The following is a 22,434-nucleotide window of genomic DNA, read 5'->3' on the forward strand; positions in this document are numbered from 1 at the left end:
ATGGGTCTAGATTGTGTTGTGGATTACCTGATCTTGCAAGTCAGTATGAGGGAGTAATGTCTTACAGGGACATTACAGTTTGCACAGGTTACTTGCATGTGGTGTCTGTATGAACAGGAGCCGACAGGTTTCTTGCCGTCTGGTTCTCCCCTGGTTTGAATAGGTCGGGAGATGCAGAAAACGTTCAAATCTTTAGTCTGCCAACTTGCTGACAGTTGTTGCTCAGCCTGTGCGGCGTTGGGATGGCAGTAGATGATTTACCACTGATACAGGCCTAAATTACTATGCCCGGAAGCCAGAGGGATGTGGGAGAGGAAAAGCTATTCAAAGCTGCCTTTCTTACTGCTGCTTCCTGCTGTCGGACTGATGCAGTTTATTTGCAGAACTCTGCCTGAAGTCGTAATTCAGGACACAGTGATTGGATTTGTATATAAATATATATAGATTGAAACACGATTTAGTATTACTAGAGGTAAGAATCGCACTCAAGTGTGCTCGAGGGAGAGCCAACGAGGTCTGCTTGTATTCTGACTGCAATTTTTGTTATAATTTGTTGCTTATCCAAATAATGTTTACTCTAATAAAAAATATATGTTTTTTTCTTTTTTAGTTGTATTTGGTTTAGTTTTGGCAGTGTTACAGCGGTAGACTTGTTGGTTTGATTTCTGGAGCCCTGTTTTCATGAACTGATGACTTTCAAAAAAGCTTAATATTTAGGGTGGATGTCTGAGGCATGTTTTCAGGAATGAAACCGTGGTAAAATATAATTTAGCCACACTTCCTCCTGGTGAATGTGAGAATGAAAAGAATTTCCCAGTTATCCTGTGAAGAATGGTACCTCCAGTGCCACGTTTTTCAGGAGCACCTTAGGCTTACCTGTAAGTGCATATCGTGTGGCTGATTTTGTTCAAGCTGGAAATTAAATGCTTGAAAATCTAATACGCGGCGGACGTCTGGCTATGTAAACTTAAATTATGCTTTTTTTTTCTCAAGGGAGACAGAACATATCCAGCACTTTCGGATATATTTACCTTAATAAATTAAGCTGCATACATAAAAGAATCTTTGCCTATAAGCCTGTTGTGCACTAGCTTGCTGTGTTGTACAGTCAAATAAACCTGAATGTGCAACCTGCGCATCACCTCTGGTGTGTGCAAAAGACAGCGCGCTGCTAACCTGATCTAGGATAGGGACAACTAAAACTCACAGCAACGTATCGCAGTCAGCAAAGTGCTATAATAAAGAAATAAATAAAACAGGCACATGACGGGGGAAACCTGTAAGTATATTTGCGTAGGGTAATCAGCTCAAAAGTACAAATAGGTGAGCCAGATTGCTTGTCAGTGCGAGAGATCATCTTATAATGGGTATTAGTGGTTGATGGCATGACAGAAATCAGTATGATGTTATCATGTGCCACTGTGACAGTGCGTAAAGCGTTTGCGACAGCCAGGATAAGGTAGTAGCATCTAACGGATTCCACAGAAGCTAATTCGACTCTACCGGCAGGAGTACAAATCCCTGCCTGGAAAATGTAAATATACGTAGCTCTGTATTTCTGCCGCTCAGATTAAGAGAGGCGATTGAGCGCGTAGTATTGATAGAGATCCAGGAACTGCAAAGTTTAAGCAACGACAAGGAACCTGAACTTTCCTCATGTAAAGAGGTATTGCAATAGAGCATGTTTCTTCAATAAGTATTCTTAGATCATGCAGTAAGAGAGTCCTTATTCCTAAATATAAATGCAGTATTTGGTCAAAACTACCAGCAGCTCATAGCTACTACTCAGTAATGTAATAAGAGTAAATATCTACAAATGTTTATATTGCAGTTTCTCAGGAGGAGAAGTAACCAAAGCAAAATAACCAGAAGCAAAGTAACCAAATACTGATGGTGCTTTTAGAAAGACAGAAGTGTACAATCCCTAGCTGTAGCTTGCAGGCTGCTCACCAGCAACTCAGAAAGTAAAAACCTGCTTCATCAAAAATGGAAATGTGAATTAATTGCAAAGCAGTGACACTTGAGCCATTCCTTTAGAATTTGGAAGTCTAACTCTAGCGGTGCCCTTAAATAGAAAAAAAAGGTGCATAAACTTCAGGCAACAGAAAAGCAGGAAACAATGAAGACAAAAGTGAAGTTCAAAGAGCAAGCTAAAGGCTACGAGACAAAACAGCAAGCAAATATTGAGTACATAATAAGCAGGAAGTTTTATGAAAAACTGTGGATTACTAGCAGTTACAGAACATTTGAAAAAAGTAAAGTTTGTTTTGCAAATCTCTTTACAGTTGAGGTGCACAGGTGTGAGGACAGCTTCTCAACCCTTGAATGTAGATTAATATACATATATATACAATTTAATTCTGTATATTGCTCTTCTCTGTGTATATTATATAGTACTCTATGCTTTACTTTCACTTAGGAGTTTTGGAGTGGTAAACTGAAAATAGGGTAAGATTTTTGTACAAATGTAGAACTAAATCTCACATACTGATAATTTAATACCTGTTTTGCAGCTAACACAGCATGCACTATTACCTACAGCGTTAATGTTTACTAAATTTAACACAGACTTATATTACTAGTTTGAGCTTTGCTTCGCGATGAAAAGACTGCATTTATGTTGTAGGTATTTTCTTACTAAATATAGCGTTTTCTACATTGCTAAAGAAATGGTGCTAGGAAATTCTATTTTAAAAGACATTTCTAAAATATTTTAGCCAATACAAACTGTGATGTTTTGATTATAAAGAACACAGTTTGCTTAAAAAGTTCAACTAAAAATAAATGCCCACCTAGAAAAGCTTCAAAAAGTATATTTCACGTTATAAGGAAGTGTTTTCTAGACTAGTCTTAATTTGTAGATTTTAGAGTATTTTTACTGTGTAGTTTTAGCATCCAGTTGTAATTTGGTGTCTTGAGCCTAAACAGTCAGCTCTGTAGAAGAGCTGCATACCCACAGTAAGTGAAGGCTTTCTCAGTCAGAGGCTTTTTTGAACTCTGTGTCTTAGGTAGATGTTTAAAGTCTATCAAAAACAGTAAAACGAAAATAATATTCGGTTCAGAGAAGGTGAATAACTATTTTTTATAAATAGCCTAGATATTTCTGGCTGTTTATTCAGTGTTTGCATGATGTTTACATGTGGTATTATTTTGAGTTTTTCCTCATCCTTTTCCTTCTGTGTGGTTTTTCTATTTGAATATTCACAAGTCTTATGTAACATATATCCTTTAAACGAGGTTAGAGAGAGCAATTTCATTTGAGGATGCAAACAAGTTTTTTTGTTTTTATTCTTTTGGCCACTTCTACTAGTCTGTCCCCTGTTGCCAAATGAATGCTAAACTAGGCCGTTCCAGCAGAAATTGTTGCCGTGACAAGCAAGGAGTGAAAGCACGCTGGTGGTGTTACGTATTTATCATATACAACATGTCTCTCTGAGCACTTCTGTCACTTCCTTACCCCTTCTGCCCTTCTCAGAAGTAGTGTGTAAGTTGGCACTACAGTCGGTTACGCTTGAGCTGGTGTAACTGTAGTGCAGAGTGTACCTCCTCTTTTGGCAGCAGCTTCACACGTACATTGGATTAAGTGCAACATGAAACCGTACCCGAAATAATTGGTTTTATGCTTCGAGAGATTTTCATAGTGAAATATCAAGTCATGAAGAGGCCTGCATTCCTTGACAGGGAAACAGTTGTATGCTGTTACCCATGTTATGAAACATACATATGCTTGCCTTTCGCTGGACCACCTTCTGAACTGGCAGTCTTTACACAAATCTGAAGCAAAGGATGCCTAAAAGCCTGATTTTCTAATCCAAACGCTTTGATTCCAAAGTGTTATGGCTGTAGAACAATTTTTCTTGTATATGGCTTACTTTGAGTACTCCCAAACGTTACGGTAAACTCTGCGCAATTAACATCTACCCAAGCCTTAAACAGTTACTTCAGAAACCTCAAGGACACCACAGTCAGGTAAGGGTGCCTTCTTTTACTAGCGTTCTTAAATTAAATTGATGAACGCTTACGCCCCATAACCGTTTATACAATTTTAATAAAAGTTGATATTTCAGGAGGAACAGGCCTGTTCTTGTGGAAGTGGTGAGTGAAAACCAAGCAAGAGGAAGTATGGCTTACATCAGCAGAGGTGCTTAAAATTTGTGTATAAGAGAGGAAGCATCTCTGACACACTTGATTGTATAGCAACAACAGCCTTCTCAGGAAATGGCAAAAGTTCATGGTCATAGCCTGAGACCAAGCTGAGTTTTATTTCTGACTCTACCTGTAAATTTTTAGATGGTTTGGATGGTTATTGAGGCCTGATTTGGGAAGATGTTTGAGCAGTAGTTTCAGAGTACTAACATACCCACACCGAAAGCTCTGCATTGCTTGCAGATCTTTTTATGTTTTCTGTACTTTATTTATGTTTCTGTCTCATGGTGATCTTTTAAACATGTTCCCAGATGTTTTTGAAGCAAATAAGTTTTGGGTTTATTGCTAAATACCAGAAAGGAATTTTTTGGAGGAAAAACTTCTTGACTGTGAGGGTGACTGAGCACTGGCACAGGTTGCCCAGAGAGGTGGTGGAGTCTCCTTCGCTGGAGATATCCAAAACCCGTCTGGATGCGATCCTGGGAAATATGCTCTAGCGGACCCTGCTTGAGCAGGGAGGTTGGACTAGGTGATCTCCAGAGGTCCCTTCCAACCTCAACCGTTCTGTGATTCTGTGAAGGAGGATGTGGCATTTTAACTGTCGTCACTGAAATGAAAGACCCCCACGAGAGTGTGGGGGACAGTGAAAAGATGGCTATGCTGTCAGGGCCAGCCATGTGTGCTGCTGGACACCTAGCTGGAAAGAGCAAACAAAGCCAGGAGCAAATTGTTTATACTGGGGAAGAAGGGATAGCAGAAAGTATATTTTTAAAGAAATAGTGATCCAAAAGTACTTTCAGTTCAGGAATTCATTTAATGTTTATGCCAAATTTAGGGGTCATTCTCTAATCCCCTTTCAGTGCTCTAGGGACTGTTAATAGGGATGCTGCAAGCAGCCCTGGCCAATCCTTACGACAGAGGGCTAATTTTGGACCAAGTAACAGGCTTAATGTTCACGTTTTGGGTGTGTGGGGGTGTGCGTGTAGTCCTCTCCACTAGTTATCTTTGGTCAAATTAGATTTGAGCAGCTAATTTCCAGGAATCATTTGGCTGATACAGTGCATGGGCTGTATATGTTTTTAATAGCACATTTGAGGAAGCGCATCAGTGGGGAAAAATCGCTCCGCAGATTACAGCAGCAGGCAGGGTTCTCACTCGCTAACCTTTAGAGTCTGTGTTCTTGGCTAGAAAGCACACGTTTTGTGCAGAGTAGAAGCCAACACAAAGGATTTTTCTCTGGCCACATGTGTGATTTTGGTGATAGAAATGTACTTGGTTGAAATTAAAATCCCATTGTTTCCCATGCAAGAGTTCTCCAGCCTACTTGAAGGAATAGTGCCTTGCAATGCGATTCAAGTAATATGGAGAAGATATAAGTGGGTGTATAGAAGATCGTCATTCTGGGAACATTATTGTTCATAGATATGAGGAAATAAGTATATTCAATTAGTCTTTTAGTTCCAGCTCACAAATTATAACTATCGTGGTAAAATGTATGATAAACAACATAATATACTAACCACTAAGGAAATGGAAATAAACAGACAATAAGAAAGGCTATGAGGAATGCAGTAGGGTTTCTTTGATCATGAGAAAGTGCCTTATGGGCAATTTATGTGGAAGGGGAAAAATTACTGAATGCTACTTCCGTGCTCTGTTGTCATAAGGGCACATGTATGCACACATACAAACGCTGCTGGGTTTTTAAACATTTTTTTCTGTTTTAGCCACAAAATTGAGGAAGTTTTAAAATATGGTAACAGAACTCTCATAGCCAGATGTTTAAGTTAAATATCCGTGAAAAATAAGAGTTTACCCATTACTTGTTTCATCCGCGTTGAATGATAACTGTGCTTGTGTTAAATCATAACAGTAAATTTTGCAGTGGAACGATAAGACATGGCTTTTTCTTTAGTGTTACTTGATACATGTTTCAGCTTTACATTATGTAAATACTCTGCTATTAGGGAAGAAAATGATATAAAATTGCATGCTTTCTCAGTGAGGTTTAAAGTTCTTTCAGTCTCTTCTTTTCGTTTTGAAGCTGTAATAAAGACTGCAATTAGAATCCCAATTGTTTAAGTGAGAAATTAGCATGTTCTTAAATGCTGTGCTGAGTCGGGTTCCCAGTGAGCCCTCCTTTGCGTATCTGCGCTGCCCCAAAGCGTATTCCTTACTACTGAATTGTATTCTAGATGTATTAAAGAAAATCATTTTCATTGCCACCTAGTAGTTAATCAGAGCCTTCAGATAGGCTTGAAATAATTTGCACTGTGATTCCCAAAGCCACTTACTTCTGTTCATTTCTCATAACCATACATGATCATACTCTAAAACTTACCAAAGAGTTTCAGTCCGTTGCCTGCTATAAGGACTGAGACAAATTCACTCTGTCCTTACCCGTTCTTCACTATTACAAATTTGGCACGAATATTTGTTAATGCCTTGCTCACTGTCTCCCAAGCTGTCACCGAGGAAACAAAAATCAAATAGCTTTTGCATGATATTTTTCCTATCAAAAAATATTTTCCCCTAAAGGTTTTGCTTTATTTTTTCAGAACTGGACACATCTATAGATATATACTAATATATACTAATATATATTGCAGTTTCTAAGTTAAACTTTAGGATTTTGAGCAATCTGACTAGGATTCTAGCAGACTGGAATAAATAAAAAATCTTAACGGAACTAAAATACTCATTTGTAAATCAATTAATTGTGATAAAACACAAGAAGCATAGAAAACTAACACTTCAAAAAAAACCCTTTTGTGATGCAAAATACATATTTAATTGCAAAATAAGGAAATTGCAAAAAATAATTGTATAATGGGTAAGAAAATACTTGAAAGACATGAAATAGTATTTACAGTTTTTTAAATCAAGATGTCCCCTTCCTGTTTTTCTAAATTGTTGCAGAAGATACCGGAGGTAAGGCAAATAAAATACTGTCTTCACAGTAGACCCAATAGATGGATACAATCGGTGGGAGATGGATTCTGATCTCTCTTTTTTCAAACAGTGAATTTTTATGTTCTTGAGTCTCTCCTGTAAGTTCTATCTAACGTGCTTATGATATGCTCTTGTTTCCACAGGCCAAGGCTGCAAGCACAAAGGAAGTTTGCTCAGTCCCAGCCAAACAGTCCCAGCACAACTCCAATAAAGATAGTGGAGCCGTTGTTACCCCCTCCCGCCACTCAGATATCTGACCTCTCCAAAAGGAAGCCCAAGACAGAAGATTTTCTTACTTTCCTCTGTCTTCGAGGTAGGAATCTTGTAGCAGCCTAGGAGGACAGTTTAATCCAAAGAACCAGCTGCAGTGCCACACACTGAGTAACAGCTAGCCAAATGTACTGGTGCTGCACTTGAATATACTGCATGCATTTCAGCTCCAGTAATTCGACTGTATCAGCAGCAAGAGCATTGCAGTTCAGGGTTGTAAAGACCATAAAACAAGGCCAGTAATAGTGCAAAAGGAAATTTCTTTTATGCGTAGCACTCTGTTCTCCTGAGTGGGTTTTCATCTAGCTCTCTCTCTGTCCTCTCATCCTCCTTCATTTTGTCTGACTATAAACTGAAGATGTGCTTACCTCTCCTGAGTACTTGTTTCTGCAAGAGGAAAAATCTGGTTGGAAATTCCCTTTTTCTACCTATTCACTGTCCTTTGTTGTTCATTCTGGGTGATGTTTTTCCTCTGCTGTTTGGAGGAGGGATTGCTATTGTTCTTGGTCTTAACTGCCCCAAAAGGTGAATTGTTCCCATGCTAATAATTAAAAAACATTAGCTGTTCCACTGTGTAACGCTAGTGAAGATAAAGCATCTGAAGTTGTACTGTGAGATACCTGACTTATCCTGCTTATCTTACAGTAAAGTAGCAAGTGCCTGAGCCTGGCTAGAGTTGTATAGTAGGGTCACTGTTGTGTGTTAGCAGACCTGCATTTCAGACTTAAAGACCTTAGTGCAAGATGCAGTTAAGTCTTGATTAAGCTAAAGGAGGTGTGACCGACCGATAAACAGGAGGAGACCATACCTGAGTGTTGTTCTACACCTTGGTCATTTTTTCTTGGGACTTTTCATGTCCCTGTGCCCCAGGTCATATCCTGAGGATACTGTCTTTCACTTAAATCTCCAACGGTAATATGGTAACTTTCTCTTTCAGCAGGTGCCCCTACATCTCTTGTCGCTAGTCACTGCTCCATGCCTGATGTGCTGGAGTGATGGCTCTTGCTGTTCTTTTCTTCCCATTTCCTGCTGAAAAGGGTATGCGTTCATTACAGATAGGGCTCATCTGCAAAGATCTTAGTTAGTGGGTTGGATCCTTTGAAGCTTGTTGCTTCCACTTTTTTTTTTCTTTTTTTTTTTTTTTTCCCAGATACCCTTTCTGGTTTTGAGCTATATCTTGCATCTGTTAACAGCTCTGGTCAGCACCACCCATAGCTTCCTGTTGAGGTTTTCTCACCTTAATGCAGCAAGGTTTAATTTTTCCTTTCTGTGAGATATTAGGCTAGTGATAGCTTTTAACTGACTGCTAATTTATGTGTCTCAACTCTGATCCAATATGAAGTCTCCCTCATGCTGGGACTTATGGCAAAGTGGGTGGGTGGAGGGTATGGAGGGTGATTGTTTGCTAGCTTTTGTGTTTATTTAAAGGACTGTGCAGAGTACAATCCACTGGAGTTTAAAGTGACGTCACAGTCCTCTTAAATTTAATCTGTGGAAATGTATTTCTAATTTAGTCTGCTATGAGGTTGATCATTCTGTTGGCAACATGTCACTGCTGTGATCTGGGCCAACTGCCACAGTTGTGTGTGGGAAAATTCAGATTGTGTATGTGTGTGTGTGTGAGCGTACACGGCTGCATTTGCACACTTGTTTCCACTGCTTGCTAACTAAGCATGTGTTATTTATAGCTTGGAAGGCACTTGTACCTAAAGACAGGCAATCTGAATGGAGATGTGACTTATCTCCGTTTTTATTTCCTATTGTCTCCTAGCGTTCTGCTTTAACAATGCAAAAGTGAAGCATGAGTACTTTTATCCTATTCCAGTGCTTCATTCAAAGTGTTTTTCCAAATCAGTGACTATTTAGCTCTTGCACTTGTAATTTTTTTCTCTGTTGCTCTTCTGTAGAATAGTTGATGTTTAGTACTGTTGATTAAGGACTTGCAATTCACTCCTAATTTCTTCAGTATGCAGGAGTACACAGATCTTTCAAAGGAGATGTGTGGTCAGACAGCAAGTTCCCAATTACAATTGTATTAAAAACCACGAGGGAAAATCTACACTAAGAATGCCACACATGGCATGCTCTTAGCCTGGTTAAACAGGGCGAAGCAAAGCAGGAGGAAGAACCTGTTAGCCCTCTGTCTCAGTACCTCCACACGTTATTCCTCCATCACCACTGTATAAAGCCTGAGTAGAACTAGTAAAGGCAGGAGGAGAAAATCTTTTTGGGAATGTGCTATCTAGATACGCTTCTGTGGAGGAACGGGAGGCTGGCTGTAGCTTGAAACCTGGAAGAAGAGGGTATGGGGTTGTTGAGATCAGTATTATCATCATTCTGGCTTCTGTTTCTGAATTGCTATTTCTCTAAGGAGATCCTGGCTGCCTTAAATTGTGCTATAGCCCATTCAGTCCCTCGGGCAGTCTGTCTCCAGGTCATGGTCCCTTTTCATGTGCCCTTTGGAATAAAGCATGCAGAAACTGGTTCTTAATATGCTTACAGGCTGTTCATGTAAAAACCCACAGATGGTATACCCATCTCCAGAAGGGCCCGATGCATGACCTCCAAGTGCACTGGCAGACTTATTTTTGGTGCTTCCCTTCAAGTGGTACCCAGTGAGCTCAGAGCGAGCAAGCAGCTTATTTAAACCTTGTGTAGACTTGTGATTTCTGGAGGAGGCTTCTTTCATTTTTGAAATGCTGAGGGGTTCGTAATTACTTGCATGGTGAGGCAGGCAGTTGTCCTGACTTGTATACAGCTATCTCTGTCCAGCTGTGACAGTTTACTTTTCATTATGAAGCGCAGAACATAGTCCTATGGAAATGGGATACGTCAGTGGTAGGAACAACCATGCAGAATGTAAGTTCAGTTATTTGGAAATTGTTTAGTAGTAAGTGTAGTGGCAGTATGATTGAGGATAGTACATCCCCATGTTTGTGCAGAGTCTTATTTCGTTTAGTTGGGACACTCTTAGGTCCCAGTCATTCACAATACTCTCATGACATAATTTGTATGTTCACAGTCAAAGCTCTGCTTCAGTGAGGGAGTCTTCTCAGGGACCTATGGAAAAACAGTTTTGTGGTGATAGATCTGTTCTCGTCCCTCCAGCACCCAGCAGTGGTGTCAGAAGCACAGTGTGAATTTGTGGCACTGTGTGAGTGCTCTCTGTGTCCTGAGAAGGACGTGCCACCTGGTCTTAATGTACCAGTTTTACACCTGGAATTTTACATGTTTCTGGTGGGCCTCAAAGCATTGCTGTTCTCTTGGCCAAGGAACATGTTTGGAATAAATTGAACAGCTGCGTCTAGTAAAAGACTAGAATTTCATATGGTAGTGGAGGGTTGAAGGGATCCTGTTGTGTTTCCTGCTGAAATTCATTTTAAAGATTGTATTGCAAAATATTAAACCTGGATGTTCATGTGCATGAGGCATTCAGGAGCGTCATGTCCCTTCATGAAAGTGTTAAAGCTCATTGAAGCGCAGAACAAATGATGCTTGTGTAATGTGCATCTTCCCTGCCAGCAGAACCTAATGAACTCTCTTTCCTTTTCTGTGAGGTCATTCTTCCCTTCTAAATTTCTACCAGGAAAAGGTACACTGAGCTTTGCAAACTTTCAGTGAGTGCCAGAAACTTGTGAAATTATGCTTGTACTTTCATTTTCCATTTTTAAGCAGGGAAATTTAAAAATCCTCATCACAACTCAAAGTACACTCTTCTGCGTTTTTGGTGTTTTTTTAAAACAGCCCTGAGTTCTGCGAGCAGTGGAACGTTACTGTCCTGCAGCAATTTTGAAGAAAGGCACTTTACATTATAAGGTTCCCTATTTAGGTAAAGGAATTCATTTTACCTTGGGTTCTATTGTGTGTCAGAAAAGCTCATGATCCAAATAACTCTTAGCATCCTGTGATTTCAAGATGAGATAATTTAACCAAGATGGCGTGCTTGGTTTCATTATCAAGAATCATAGGGGCTTTGGATGTATTTTTAGTTAGAGTTTGTTTTTCGAACACTTCATTTGAGAATGCAATATAGCGGTTACTTCTTAGACGGTAAGTAGAGCAGAATGAAAAAGCTGTAACAGCTGATGAATATCTGAACACCTTAAAGCACATCTAGCTCTGACCAAACTTGGCAAAACTCTCCTTCCTTCTGTAATTTTAAGGGTGTTTTTTTAAGTTGTGACCTAGAATTTTCAACACAAGAAGAAATGGAATAGGGCAGATATCTCTGAAGAGTTTGACTGCAGTGTTCTTATCTTTAAATAGCTTCTCTGAGGGAGCCCGTATGCCCTTTGCCAGAGGCATAATTAGTATCTTTCAGCAACGCGTGTAGCTACAAGCATGTCATCTCTATGCAGTAGTACAATGGCTTCCACTTTTTCTGTATTTTCTGCCTCTGATCAAATTCTTCTTAATAGCTTCTGTTACAGTGCATTTAAGTTGTCTCTATTCTCCACAGTTATTTACAGTTTAAAGTGGTGCAAGTGGAATAATACGAGCTAAAAGGGGAAAGTGAGTCTGTTTCCCTGTGAGAAATGGATTCTTGAAAAAAGATGGTGAAAGAAAGGCTGTGATTAGGAGCCAGCATTTAAAAAAGCTGTCCCGTGATCGATTTTCTAATTAAGCTGAACCTCTGGGAGTCACATTCTAGTGAATTTCAGGAATTCCTAAGTAAAGATAGTTTAATTAAAGTCTCAAAAATAGTGTTTTCAAACTGTTCTAGCAACTCTTCTGCAAAACACTTAACTGTTAGTATTCTTTGAGTATTTAACAATACAATAATTTATTGCAGTCGTGCAAAACTAAAACAGAAAATCTCACTATAGCACATTTATCCAAACTTCAGTAGCTTGTCAAATCTGAAGAACCCTGTCCTCTCACAGTTCTCTCTTCAGCAGGCTTTTTAAAACATCTTATTTGGGTGGTAGGCTCAGGGGCCTTCATTCCCTGTCTTCTAGTATCCTAATAGGATGTATTGCCTGTGTTTTTCAGCCTCCTCTTAGGTTTTTAAGTACCTTTTCAGAATGAGACTGGAGGATGTGTGGATGTAAGGCAAGTATTAGCGTGTCAGGCCTGTATGTGTATTCAGGCCGTTGGAAAAAGACAGTCTGAGAAGGTGTCCTCAAAACATGGCCTTGGTGTCACTTGCAGCCTGTGAAGCCAAATCCCTCAATGGGATGTTTTAACTGGGGCCGTTCTGTGAATAGGTTTCTGTAAAGATATTTCATTACAACTGGAAGAGGCTCCCCAGAAACAAAAACTTGGGAGCCCCTCATTTTGGGTGTATTAGAAAATGACCGCTAGTTTTTTTTTGTATATACAAAGAGCAGGAGATAACTCTTAACTAGGTAGAAGTTACACTTGCCTAGTAATTTAATGTCAATATATACACTTGCCTTTGTGAGAGCTGGTGACTACATCAATTGTATTACTGAAACTTTAGCCTTCCAAGAGACCGCGTTAGAGCCGTGTAGACATGCTCATCAGATCAGAATAAGCACACAGCAAGTTGATTAGTGTGGAAGCAAAGCAGTGAAATGTTGACATTGTCCAAAAATGCAAAGTTTTGAATGTTTTGCAGTTCTGGTTAGTTTGTAGAATTCCAAAGGAATATTAAAGCATGAAGATTTATGATATATATTTTTTAACACCGGAGGAAAGCTTTTTATAGATTTTGGGTTGTTTTAAATCACTTAGTGTATGAGACTGAAATTTTAGGATAGATTGAAAATACAAGAATAAACTTTGGAATGTACAATCTTAATTGCACAAACCATTTGATGGAAATAAGTTTGAATATAGCTACTGTAATCTCACAATTTTCAAGTTCTTTTTTAAAGAGAATTTAAAGTCAGGAGTCATATTAAAGTATAGTATAAAGGATCCTCTTCCTATGTGGGATGAAGTACAGCTGCATATGATGTACACAGCCACCTATGGAATGTGTTGCTCTGGGCTGGTAATTAACTCCCACAGTGGTTTAGGACAAAAGAGTAATTTAATCTATGTTGGTAGGGAGAAGCACATATGCAGGATCACAGTGAAAAGCATGTGTATGAAGTAGATGTAAAGAGCCCGGTCAGAAACATCATGGCATTATTCCTTTCCCAGGTGATGGGAATTCTGCTGGAGGGCCATTCCTAGACATGCAGCAGAGGTATACATCCCTCACATCAATTTGTGCCTACTGAAAAATTTAAGAAGTTAGAAGAGTTGCTGAATGCAAGATAGAGTATCCTATGCGTACTGCAACAGAATCAAAATTTTCCCCTACCCTTCCCGCGCTGGGGCCCCTTTCTCATTTTAATGATTCCAATACCTACTCCTGCAAAAAGCCACAGGGTGACATTAGCATGTTGAAACCGGAGACTAATCTTGTAGTTCAATCTCTATATGTGCTACAGACTCCCTCTGAGTCCCTAGACAAGCTGCTTAGCCTTTTCCATGAAATGAGGATAATATTTAACACCAGAATAGGTATTGGCATAGCTGGCTTTTGATTATGGATGGACTACAGGCGTAAAATCAGAGTTCTGTGATCCTAGATGCAGGATAGGCAGAGTTGGACAGGCATAGCTGGTGCTAAGATTTGATGTGTATCAGCACTATAAATTTTAGGCAGTGTAATATGGCCCCCATTCCTATGCTGCAATGCACTGTGCTTGGGCTAGCATCTACAGGTCCCACGTGCCAGCCTTTTTGGTTGCGTTAAGTTCTTCTGCTAAGCAACAGAAGCAGTCTCTTACTAGAAAGAGAGAGCATGTAGTATAAAAAGCAATATGCACTTAGGCTTATTCCATAAAACTTGTAAGAAAAATCTCAAGGTGACTAGTCTTTCTTTTTGAAAAGCTGTGTGTGATTTTGGTCGCTGCTTCCTTTTGCAGTGTGTTCCCTAATCTTAAGATAGGAGGTACTACTTATCCTGCCTGAATGGACGTTGTGTTGTATAGCTGCTTGAGGTTTGGAGGGACCATAAGCGGTGTATGTTAGATGTGGAGGAGTGGAAACAGCAATGAGGGCACGTGGATGAGAAGGCAGGATGGAAGAGAAAGGCAAGAAACGCTTGATATGGAAGAAACCAGCCATGGACCCTGATGGCAGCACAGTTTAGTGAGATGAGGCAATTCAAAGGTTACCTTGTTTTTCATCTGGACAAAAACCAAAAAGGAGCAAATAAGATAGAAATGAGAAATAAAATATAATGGTAGCTCTGTTAATAAGTTGAATGTGGAAGGAAAGAAGAAGGGAGAGATTTAAAAAATGAAGGCTGAGGATAAAGCAAGATTCTTGCTAGAGCAACCAGAATTCAACAAGAAACTTTATTGGGGGGCATGAGACATCCTGAGTGCAGCAGTGCAACTTCCATCAACCCATCTCAAGTGACCCTGAGATTAAACCAGTCCCTTATCATCAAGCTCCCTGTCTTTACAATCTCCAGTAACTGAATGGGTGCACACATGCACCTGCACATGCAGGCACTTTTAGAAATGGCTTGAAGAAAACAATATGACCTTCACCTGAAGGCCATCAGATTTGCTGTATTTTGAACCAAAACGGAAGGTCATTTTGTTCTTTAAGGTGTTTTTAACAGCAGTGCCCACAGTTTATAGCCAGGTGGGTTATGTAACATATTACAGCAAAGGCAATCTCTCCTCTTCCATCCAGCCCAAAATGTGTGTGTGTGGTTCTGTAATCTATGAACATAAAATAGGTTCAGTGCTCCCTGAAAGGTTTATTTTATGCTGTTAAACTGCTCTGCCAGTGAGTTACCATTGACTTGCGGGGCACGTCCCTTTCATGTGACTAGAGATGTTTGCATCATGCGAGCAGCAGGCCTATTCTCTAATCTCTTGGTCATGTACTAAGACCTCTGTATAGACATATATTCCTACTGTTCTCACTCGCTGCTGGAGCTGGAATAATAGTTGCATTGGCGGGAAGTTCTAGTAGTGAGGAAAAGGCTGCTGCTTAAAAAAGCAGAATAGGGTTCTTCATAATCCAGAAAAAGCAAGGCAAGTACTAACTTCATTTTTAGTTTTGCGTTTTAGTGTGCCATAAAAGCACACATTTTTTGTCAGTTTAGCACAAAATTATTTGTAAAATTGCCCTGGGAAAGGGGGCAAATATGTGTCATTGTGCCTTGAACAGGTTTGGAATGGAACAGGCTAGTGATGGGGCTAAAGAACTGCTCAATGTAAAAAATAGCCTGGTAGGATATGGTGAATGACAGAGAGGTGATATTGGCTTTACAAACTTCTCTTGTTTGTGGTAGAAAGGAGCAGGGGTTAAAAGTCAGAAGTTAAACTGTGTATGGGCTGGTTTTGAGGTTCACCTCCAAATCTAGCCAGATTAGTGGAGGTCAATTGCTTTGAGATTGTCAGATGTGAATAGAGTAGAGTATGTGAAAAATACTCTACTTGTTTTTCAGTATTCAGTAGGCTGTTGCTCTGTGTGTGTTTTGTTTAACTTTGAAAAGTAAATCTTTTTTTTCCCCAAAGAGTCATATGTTCTCTTCTTATTCCACTTCCCTAAAAGATGAACAATTTGCATTTGCTTTTTGGCTCTGACTTGACTGTTTTACTTTAAAGACTGGACCAAGAAGAAGATGGGTTTTATGTCATTATACTAGCCATAACACTAAGCATCTTGTGGTCTTTGCAATGACAAGAGTGTAATTGGTTTGAATGTTAGTTTGTTTATAAGCTCTGTTTTCTCTCTCTGCTTTGGATGGCCATTTCCTTTGTCTTGTTCAGGAACCAGGGAGCTCCCGTTGGGACTGTTCCTGCAGGTGGAGTTAGATAAGTGAGATAGAATAGTTCTTTACTATAGAGTTTATGTAGTTCATTCTCTTTTAGCCTTGCTCTGTAAAAAGGCTGTAAAACGTGGGCATAAATTACATTTATTCGCACTTCAGGGACTTTACGCTGTCCTGCCAAAACGTCATAAGTAGGCTATATAATAAATGAGAATCAGACCCTAAATTTTCAGCACTGAGGTGCCAGGACATCAGAAGCATTTGGGAGGCAAGATTTTCCACCTGCGTGCAGCCCCGAAATGAGGCCTTGTGTCAGAGGAAAAGCCATACCTCTGGAAACAGCTAGTTGTGGAGCTTGGCATGCCACGTGTTTACTGGGGCAAGCTTAAGGCCCACATACCTTGACCTGCCTTGTGCTTAAATCATTCTGATGTCTTAAATTGTTTTAAGATTTTTCCAAAGCACATCTGGGTTATGTTTAATTGTTAGAAGGAAAAAGAGAAGAGTTAAAGGGGGAGTCGGTGTAAATAATTCATGGAGAAGAATCCTCCAATTTTATAGAAACCACAGCCCAAATTACAGAGAAGGCTGTTGGATTGAGATGATTTTTGTTGTGGTTGTAACATACCACAGTTTGAATCCTGTCTAGATGAAAACATTTGGTTTGTACTTCAGTAAATACTGCAGAAACACTGCCAGCTAATTCTGAAGAGTAATGAAATAGTGCTTTTGGCAAAATGCATGCACTTTCCGTACTTCTGATTCCACTCCTCAGATCCAAATGCAGAGTTTTTTTAAAATACATTTAGCTAGTCTAAGACAAAAGTCTAAGACAATTTAATGAGAAACAAAGCATACTGTAATTTAGGAGGGAAAATTACACATTTGTCAAATAAAAAAAGTTTAATAACCTCATTAGTCAAATAAAATGGCTGGAAAAAAGTATAGTTTATTCTATTAATCAGGCACTTGCTGCTGAGTTCAATGCATCTTTGTGCACCAGTTGTGTAAGCATCAGCCTTAGTGCCCATGGGTAGTGGCAAGCCTGAATGTCGCACATGCAAAAGGTGCACATCTTTCTGAGAGGCCTGCTGAAAGAACACCATGACTTTGAGGAACATATTTCACTTTGTAATTACTGTTGTGTAGGTAATACATCAAACTATTATAAGAGAGGCCGTTAAATACATTTGTCACCCTTTCATATGCATTAAGCTACGCTCTGTGTATAGTTGGGGTAATTGTTTCTCCTGTATAGTTAGGATTTTTTTTTTTTGTGTTGCTCTCTCACACAATAGTAGGGAAGACAAAAACACCTGAGAGATTTCAATTATGGAACTGCAGATATGGTGGAAACAGTTGCCAAAAAGGACTCAAAACTCATTTGTTAAAAAATTGAGTATCTTTCTTTTTTTTTCCTTTTTGTAATAATTGCTAGCTTGTTGTAAACCTGATGAGTGAATGAAAGAAAAAAATCACTATTAATGAAAATTTCTCCTGTGCAGTGATACCTGATCATACGAGAGCTAACTCATTCTCTGGTATTGAAGAGGGGTGGGTACTTACTGTTTCGTTAGCTGTCTGAGCTTTTTGTACAGCTTGCAATCCCATAGTTAATTGTGGCAATTTGTGAAGACTTTTAAAACTGCAGTAAGAGGGCCAGCTATGGTGATTTTGCTTTGCTACAGTGATTCAGAGGAGAAGGAGAGGAGTTAGAAGTTCCCTCCAGGTTGCTGGCTAGCCTTAGCTGTAATTTTTCTCCTCTTGACTGAGAGTCAACAGTGACTTGTTAACTGAGAAAAGGTGGGCAGCACGTGTGCAGATCAGGCACCAGGTGGACAGAACTATCAGGTATTTCTGTTAAAGCTGGTTAATGCAAGATGTCCTTCCCACTTTACTGTGTTTGGTACTATTTAGCATTGGTGATTCTTTCAACATCTTCCTGTTCTTGTTGTTGTTCAGCCTGCTCTGCTTCCCTCTTTATCCTGCCTCATCGCCTCTTTGCCCTTCTCTTCTGCTCCGCTGGTACCTGCCCTCCATTTTGGCTTAGTTCTTCTGCCATGACTTCTCCTTCCTGCCCATTTTGTTGCACTTGCCTCATCCAGTTCTTCGGTGATGGCATGTGCTTTTGTGCAAATATTGATGCAGAACATATCAACTGTCTTGAAAAGGAAAAAAAAATGCTGTTAGGACTGTGGGCCTAGACATCATCAAGACAGACTCTTGAAACTAACAGCTCCAACAGGAGATTGGAAACATACTGTGTTTCATATTTGATTTAATAACATAAAGTGATATATTAAGCTACACATTCAATAAGAAGTGGTGTGCATAGAAATTTTCCAAATCTTAACTTGAGAGCTTGTAACATTACCTTATGGTTACAGCATTTATTAATGGACTTTAATTTCCTTAGTTTGGGATTTTAATCTGAATCAGTTCCCTGATCTGATTTGCCACATGGCCCCACAAAAAATTATACTGCCCCAGTCAAGGTGGTGGCACAGGAATAAGAACAAGAGGCTAGGTGGGGTTGGATGCTCTGTAGACCAGTTTTGATGCCAAAAAAAAAAAAAACCCACACAACTGCAGACAGTCTAGATAGTTCCTTTATGAAAGATCTTCCAAGTAATTGGTGGTAAATCAAACTTTATTTTCTAGCTTACCATCAGATTTGTCCTCCACCCTCACTGCTGAGCAAGCTGGTTTTCCAGGCACCTGTTAATCGAGTGTGAAACAGGAGTGGTTTCTCAATGTCAAGGGCTGCTCACACACTTTCCCTGTGGCTGTGAACTGCACTTCTCCTTTTCTCCTCTTTCATCAGCTGAATTCCCATGGTGGCAGCTGCCTGCACAACTTGGAGGCTCCACGGCACAGAAGGAGACTTGTAAAATTCAATACAGCCACAAGCTCTCGTAACTCTTTTGCAGATTTTCTGCTAGTTTCCTGGGGATGGAAAGCAAAGAAGGAGGGAATTAAATACACTTAGAGTGCCGAGACCTGGCATGTGCTACCTCCTGGGTACAGATGTTTCCCTCTATCCTGATCATTGGATCTCTTCTCTTTTGTTGTTTGTCATTAAATAAATTCTAATATTGCTCCTTAAATTGCCCTGGCTAGGCTTTGAGAATCACATCTTGCTCCTGGGGAGGAAAAGAGAAAGAGGAGGGATGATTGTTCATCTTGACTCTTGCTGTCTGACTAGTAAAAAGTGTGTAAGAATGAACTAGCATAGCTGATGTGTTTCTGTTGATGAGCATGTCCTGGCAAAGACAAAAAGAATAATTGCTTCAACTATTGGAATGTGCAGAGTAGTGTATAGTCAATTAAAAAAATCACGCAAGCACCTATAACTTTATGATCTGTGAATCTATGTATGCATTTGGTGAACCTGCAATTTTCCTTATTTTCATGCCATTTTGGAGGATTTTTATCATCTTACTGTAATATGTCATTTTCATAAATATCTGTTATACATAATGAAACCTGAGAGCAACAACTCCCAGCAAAGTCTGTATCTCTTAGGAAAAACACCGTGTTCTTAACTTGAGATGAAGACAGGCAAGATTTATGAGGAAAACAATATATTTTATGAGACCAATTGATACAGTTGGAAAAAACTAACCCAATTCTAGATGCTCATTCTTTTCCAGATCTTCAATGGTCTTAAACATTCCTGGCCACAACCGCACTACTCAGCATTGTTTATATAAATTAGCAGTTTTGAGGAACAAAGTAGGTCCCCTGCAGAGGTAGGCTTTGGCTTCATGTTCCCATCCCTGTGCGGTCTCAGAGACTATGCAGGATGGTTAGGACAGGAATCCCATTAGAAAAGGTGAATGACTGCCTTGCTTCAACTCTTACAGTGAAACTTCATTCATATGAGTTTTTATTAGTCAATTAGACGTCTGAGTTTTATTTGAACAGGAGGAATTTTTTTGTTTTTTTCAGGAGGTTTCTTAGCTTTGCTTGGAGTAAACCATGAGTGCGTGTCAGCTGTTCAGCCTTGTGCACATTAGGTGTCACCTAATCAGCATAATTGTCATGCTTTCAGCTTGAATGAAGCTAGAGTGTACACACAGGCTTGCATTTTTCTTTAGTTGGCCCATAAAAGGAATTGCAGTATCTTAAGTACGATGAGCAGCCTATTTCAGTATTTTAAACAACTGTTTTCCTAGCCTTTTGGACGTGTTTAGCTACATTGACTTAAAGTGAAAGTGATTTTAACCAGCTCAGTCTGTAGAGGTGAGCAATAATATTTGAGGTTATTCAGGTACTGAGATCTTAATTTAAAAGATAGTGATAAAAATAGCAAGTACAAAAACTCAAAACTTTTAGATTTGTTTCAGTGTCTTAAATCCATAATGTTGTTTAGAAAGAATAAAAATGCCTGAGTCTAGCCTTTTTTTTCCTTTCTATTATGCAAGCCATCTTTAATAAATGTGTAGAGAAGGCTAGGCAGAGGAAGAAAGGGTTGGCAGGAGACTCAAAGTGAAGACCAACTTTTGTGTAAGGCCTCATATTGCAGAGTACTGAGATGAGTAAAGTGAGGACCAGCAGGACTCTTGTGTGTTATTGGATGTTGCTAGTCTAATTTCTCTGCAAATGTGCTCCCCGAGCAGCCCCAGCTGTCTGAGGAATGCAGTTTAGCCGTTGTTGCTCATCGTTCTCAATTGGAAAAGATTAATAAAAAGTCGTTCCAACACAAGATTTATGCGCTGAGGTTACAACGATAGAATACCAGGAGTTAGGTAGTTTATATCTGTTCTCCCAGTTGGGTTAAACCTTCCCTCCTTTTTAAGCGATTCACATAGTACTGCATTTTATTCTGTGCTTAAAAAAAGAAAAAGAAAATAAAAGAAAAAAAGATGGCTATTGTGGTAATAACATTTGTGCTGCAGATTATTTTTCACTGGTTGCAGTTGAAAGCAGCTGACCAAAAAGTTCAAAGATGTGAAGGTCTAGGAAAACAAGACTTCAAGAACAGACGCTATATCTGGTGTCCCATTTTAGTACCTCAGAATGATTGCATTTCTGACAATATTTCTCTCTCTAATTACAATAGATTTCAGTCTGTGTTTGAGTGTAATTTTGAGGGTTCCTAACAGATCCGTCCCTGGTACTGTCCGAGAAGAAAGCGTCTTTCACACGTTCTTCCAAAGTGACCTAAACTCATTCCATTTTATTCATACAGTTTCTTATTACCTCCTTACATTCTAATTTTTACTTACTATACACTCCAACCCTATCATTTTAAAAATATTATCTCTCTAGATGAGTGCCTGCCTGTTTGTGATGGTTATTTGCATTATAGCGGGCTTCCTGAAGCCATGCAGCTGTTAAACTTTGCAGACTGGCTTATTGGTTTGTGCAGTAACTTTCTTTTACTGCCGTGATTGGTTGACGCATTAATACACTGATGGTGTCAGATGTAGCATCCTGATCAAAACTGTGATACACAGTGCAAACTAATAGAGTTTGCAAAGCCAATAAGGTCAGGACCGATACAAGAGACTTGGGTACCTGTAGAGAAGAAAAAGGGAAGCTTACATTTCAAGCAGCAGTGTCGTGGAGTTACTGCTTTGGAGTCTTCTAGTTAATTGGTATCAGAGACAACTCTTCTGCTTGGGGGAAGCTTTAAACTTCCCTCTAACCACCTCTTACCTTCCTGAGAGGTTTGCTTAGAGCACACCAACAAGTTCTGGGCTGATATAAAAAATGCCCAGGTTTTTGCTTTTGTAAGCTGTTACAACTGCCCTGCCTTGAAATATGTCAGCAGTCTTACTTCATTTGATTGTTAGTCTATATAAATAGGAAGGCTGTGGCGCGCAAAGGCTAATATAGACTTCCGCTTAGGAGATAAGCATATGTGTCCATACATCTATGTCTAGGTTTAGTGGATTAACATATAATTTATTTCTAGAGGGAAGAATCATTGTGTGGTATGTGCTGCTGCGGTGGCTCCCACAGCTGTGCCCCGCAGTGCCATCAATGCACCGCGCAGGGTGCCAGCATGGAGGGTTCCTACTGCTTCTTTCCACAGCAGCTACAGTCCCAAAACTACCTGAGAGGAAGAGAGAACGTTACCTTTGCTGGCTGCCATTCGCAATTGTCCAAGAGAGAGATAAAATGGCCATGTACTTTGCAAGGAAGGAGGAAGAATTAGTGTATGAGTAGTAGGGCCAGCAGAAATGAGCAGTGGAGCTCAGCTGTCATGTGTGGCCACCTTTGGCTTCCATTTTTCCCCCGATAAAATCCTGATTTGATGTCAGAAAGTAACTCTGGAGGTGTTTTCCCCTCTTGACCCTTTT

The 22,434-nt window shown here is 39.7% G+C and overlaps 1 protein-coding gene across 9 annotated transcripts in view; it reads left to right on the top strand.

The window, feature by feature from the left end:
• Positions 1–22,434, top strand: part of JARID2 (jumonji and AT-rich interaction domain containing 2) — a 237,628-nt gene that overhangs the window by 160,088 nt on the left and 55,106 nt on the right. For all 9 annotated transcript variants that reach the window (XM_068931739.1, XM_068931742.1, XM_068931738.1 and 6 more), the window contains one exon: positions 7,242–7,411. In XM_068931739.1, coding sequence (XP_068787840.1) covers positions 7,242–7,411 — 170 coding nt within the window. The remainder of the gene's footprint in view (positions 1–7,241; positions 7,412–22,434) is intronic.

Source organism: Struthio camelus, chromosome 2 (genome assembly GCF_040807025.1).
Source record: "Struthio camelus isolate bStrCam1 chromosome 2, bStrCam1.hap1, whole genome shotgun sequence".
Lineage (NCBI taxonomy): Eukaryota > Metazoa > Chordata > Aves > Struthioniformes > Struthionidae > Struthio > Struthio camelus.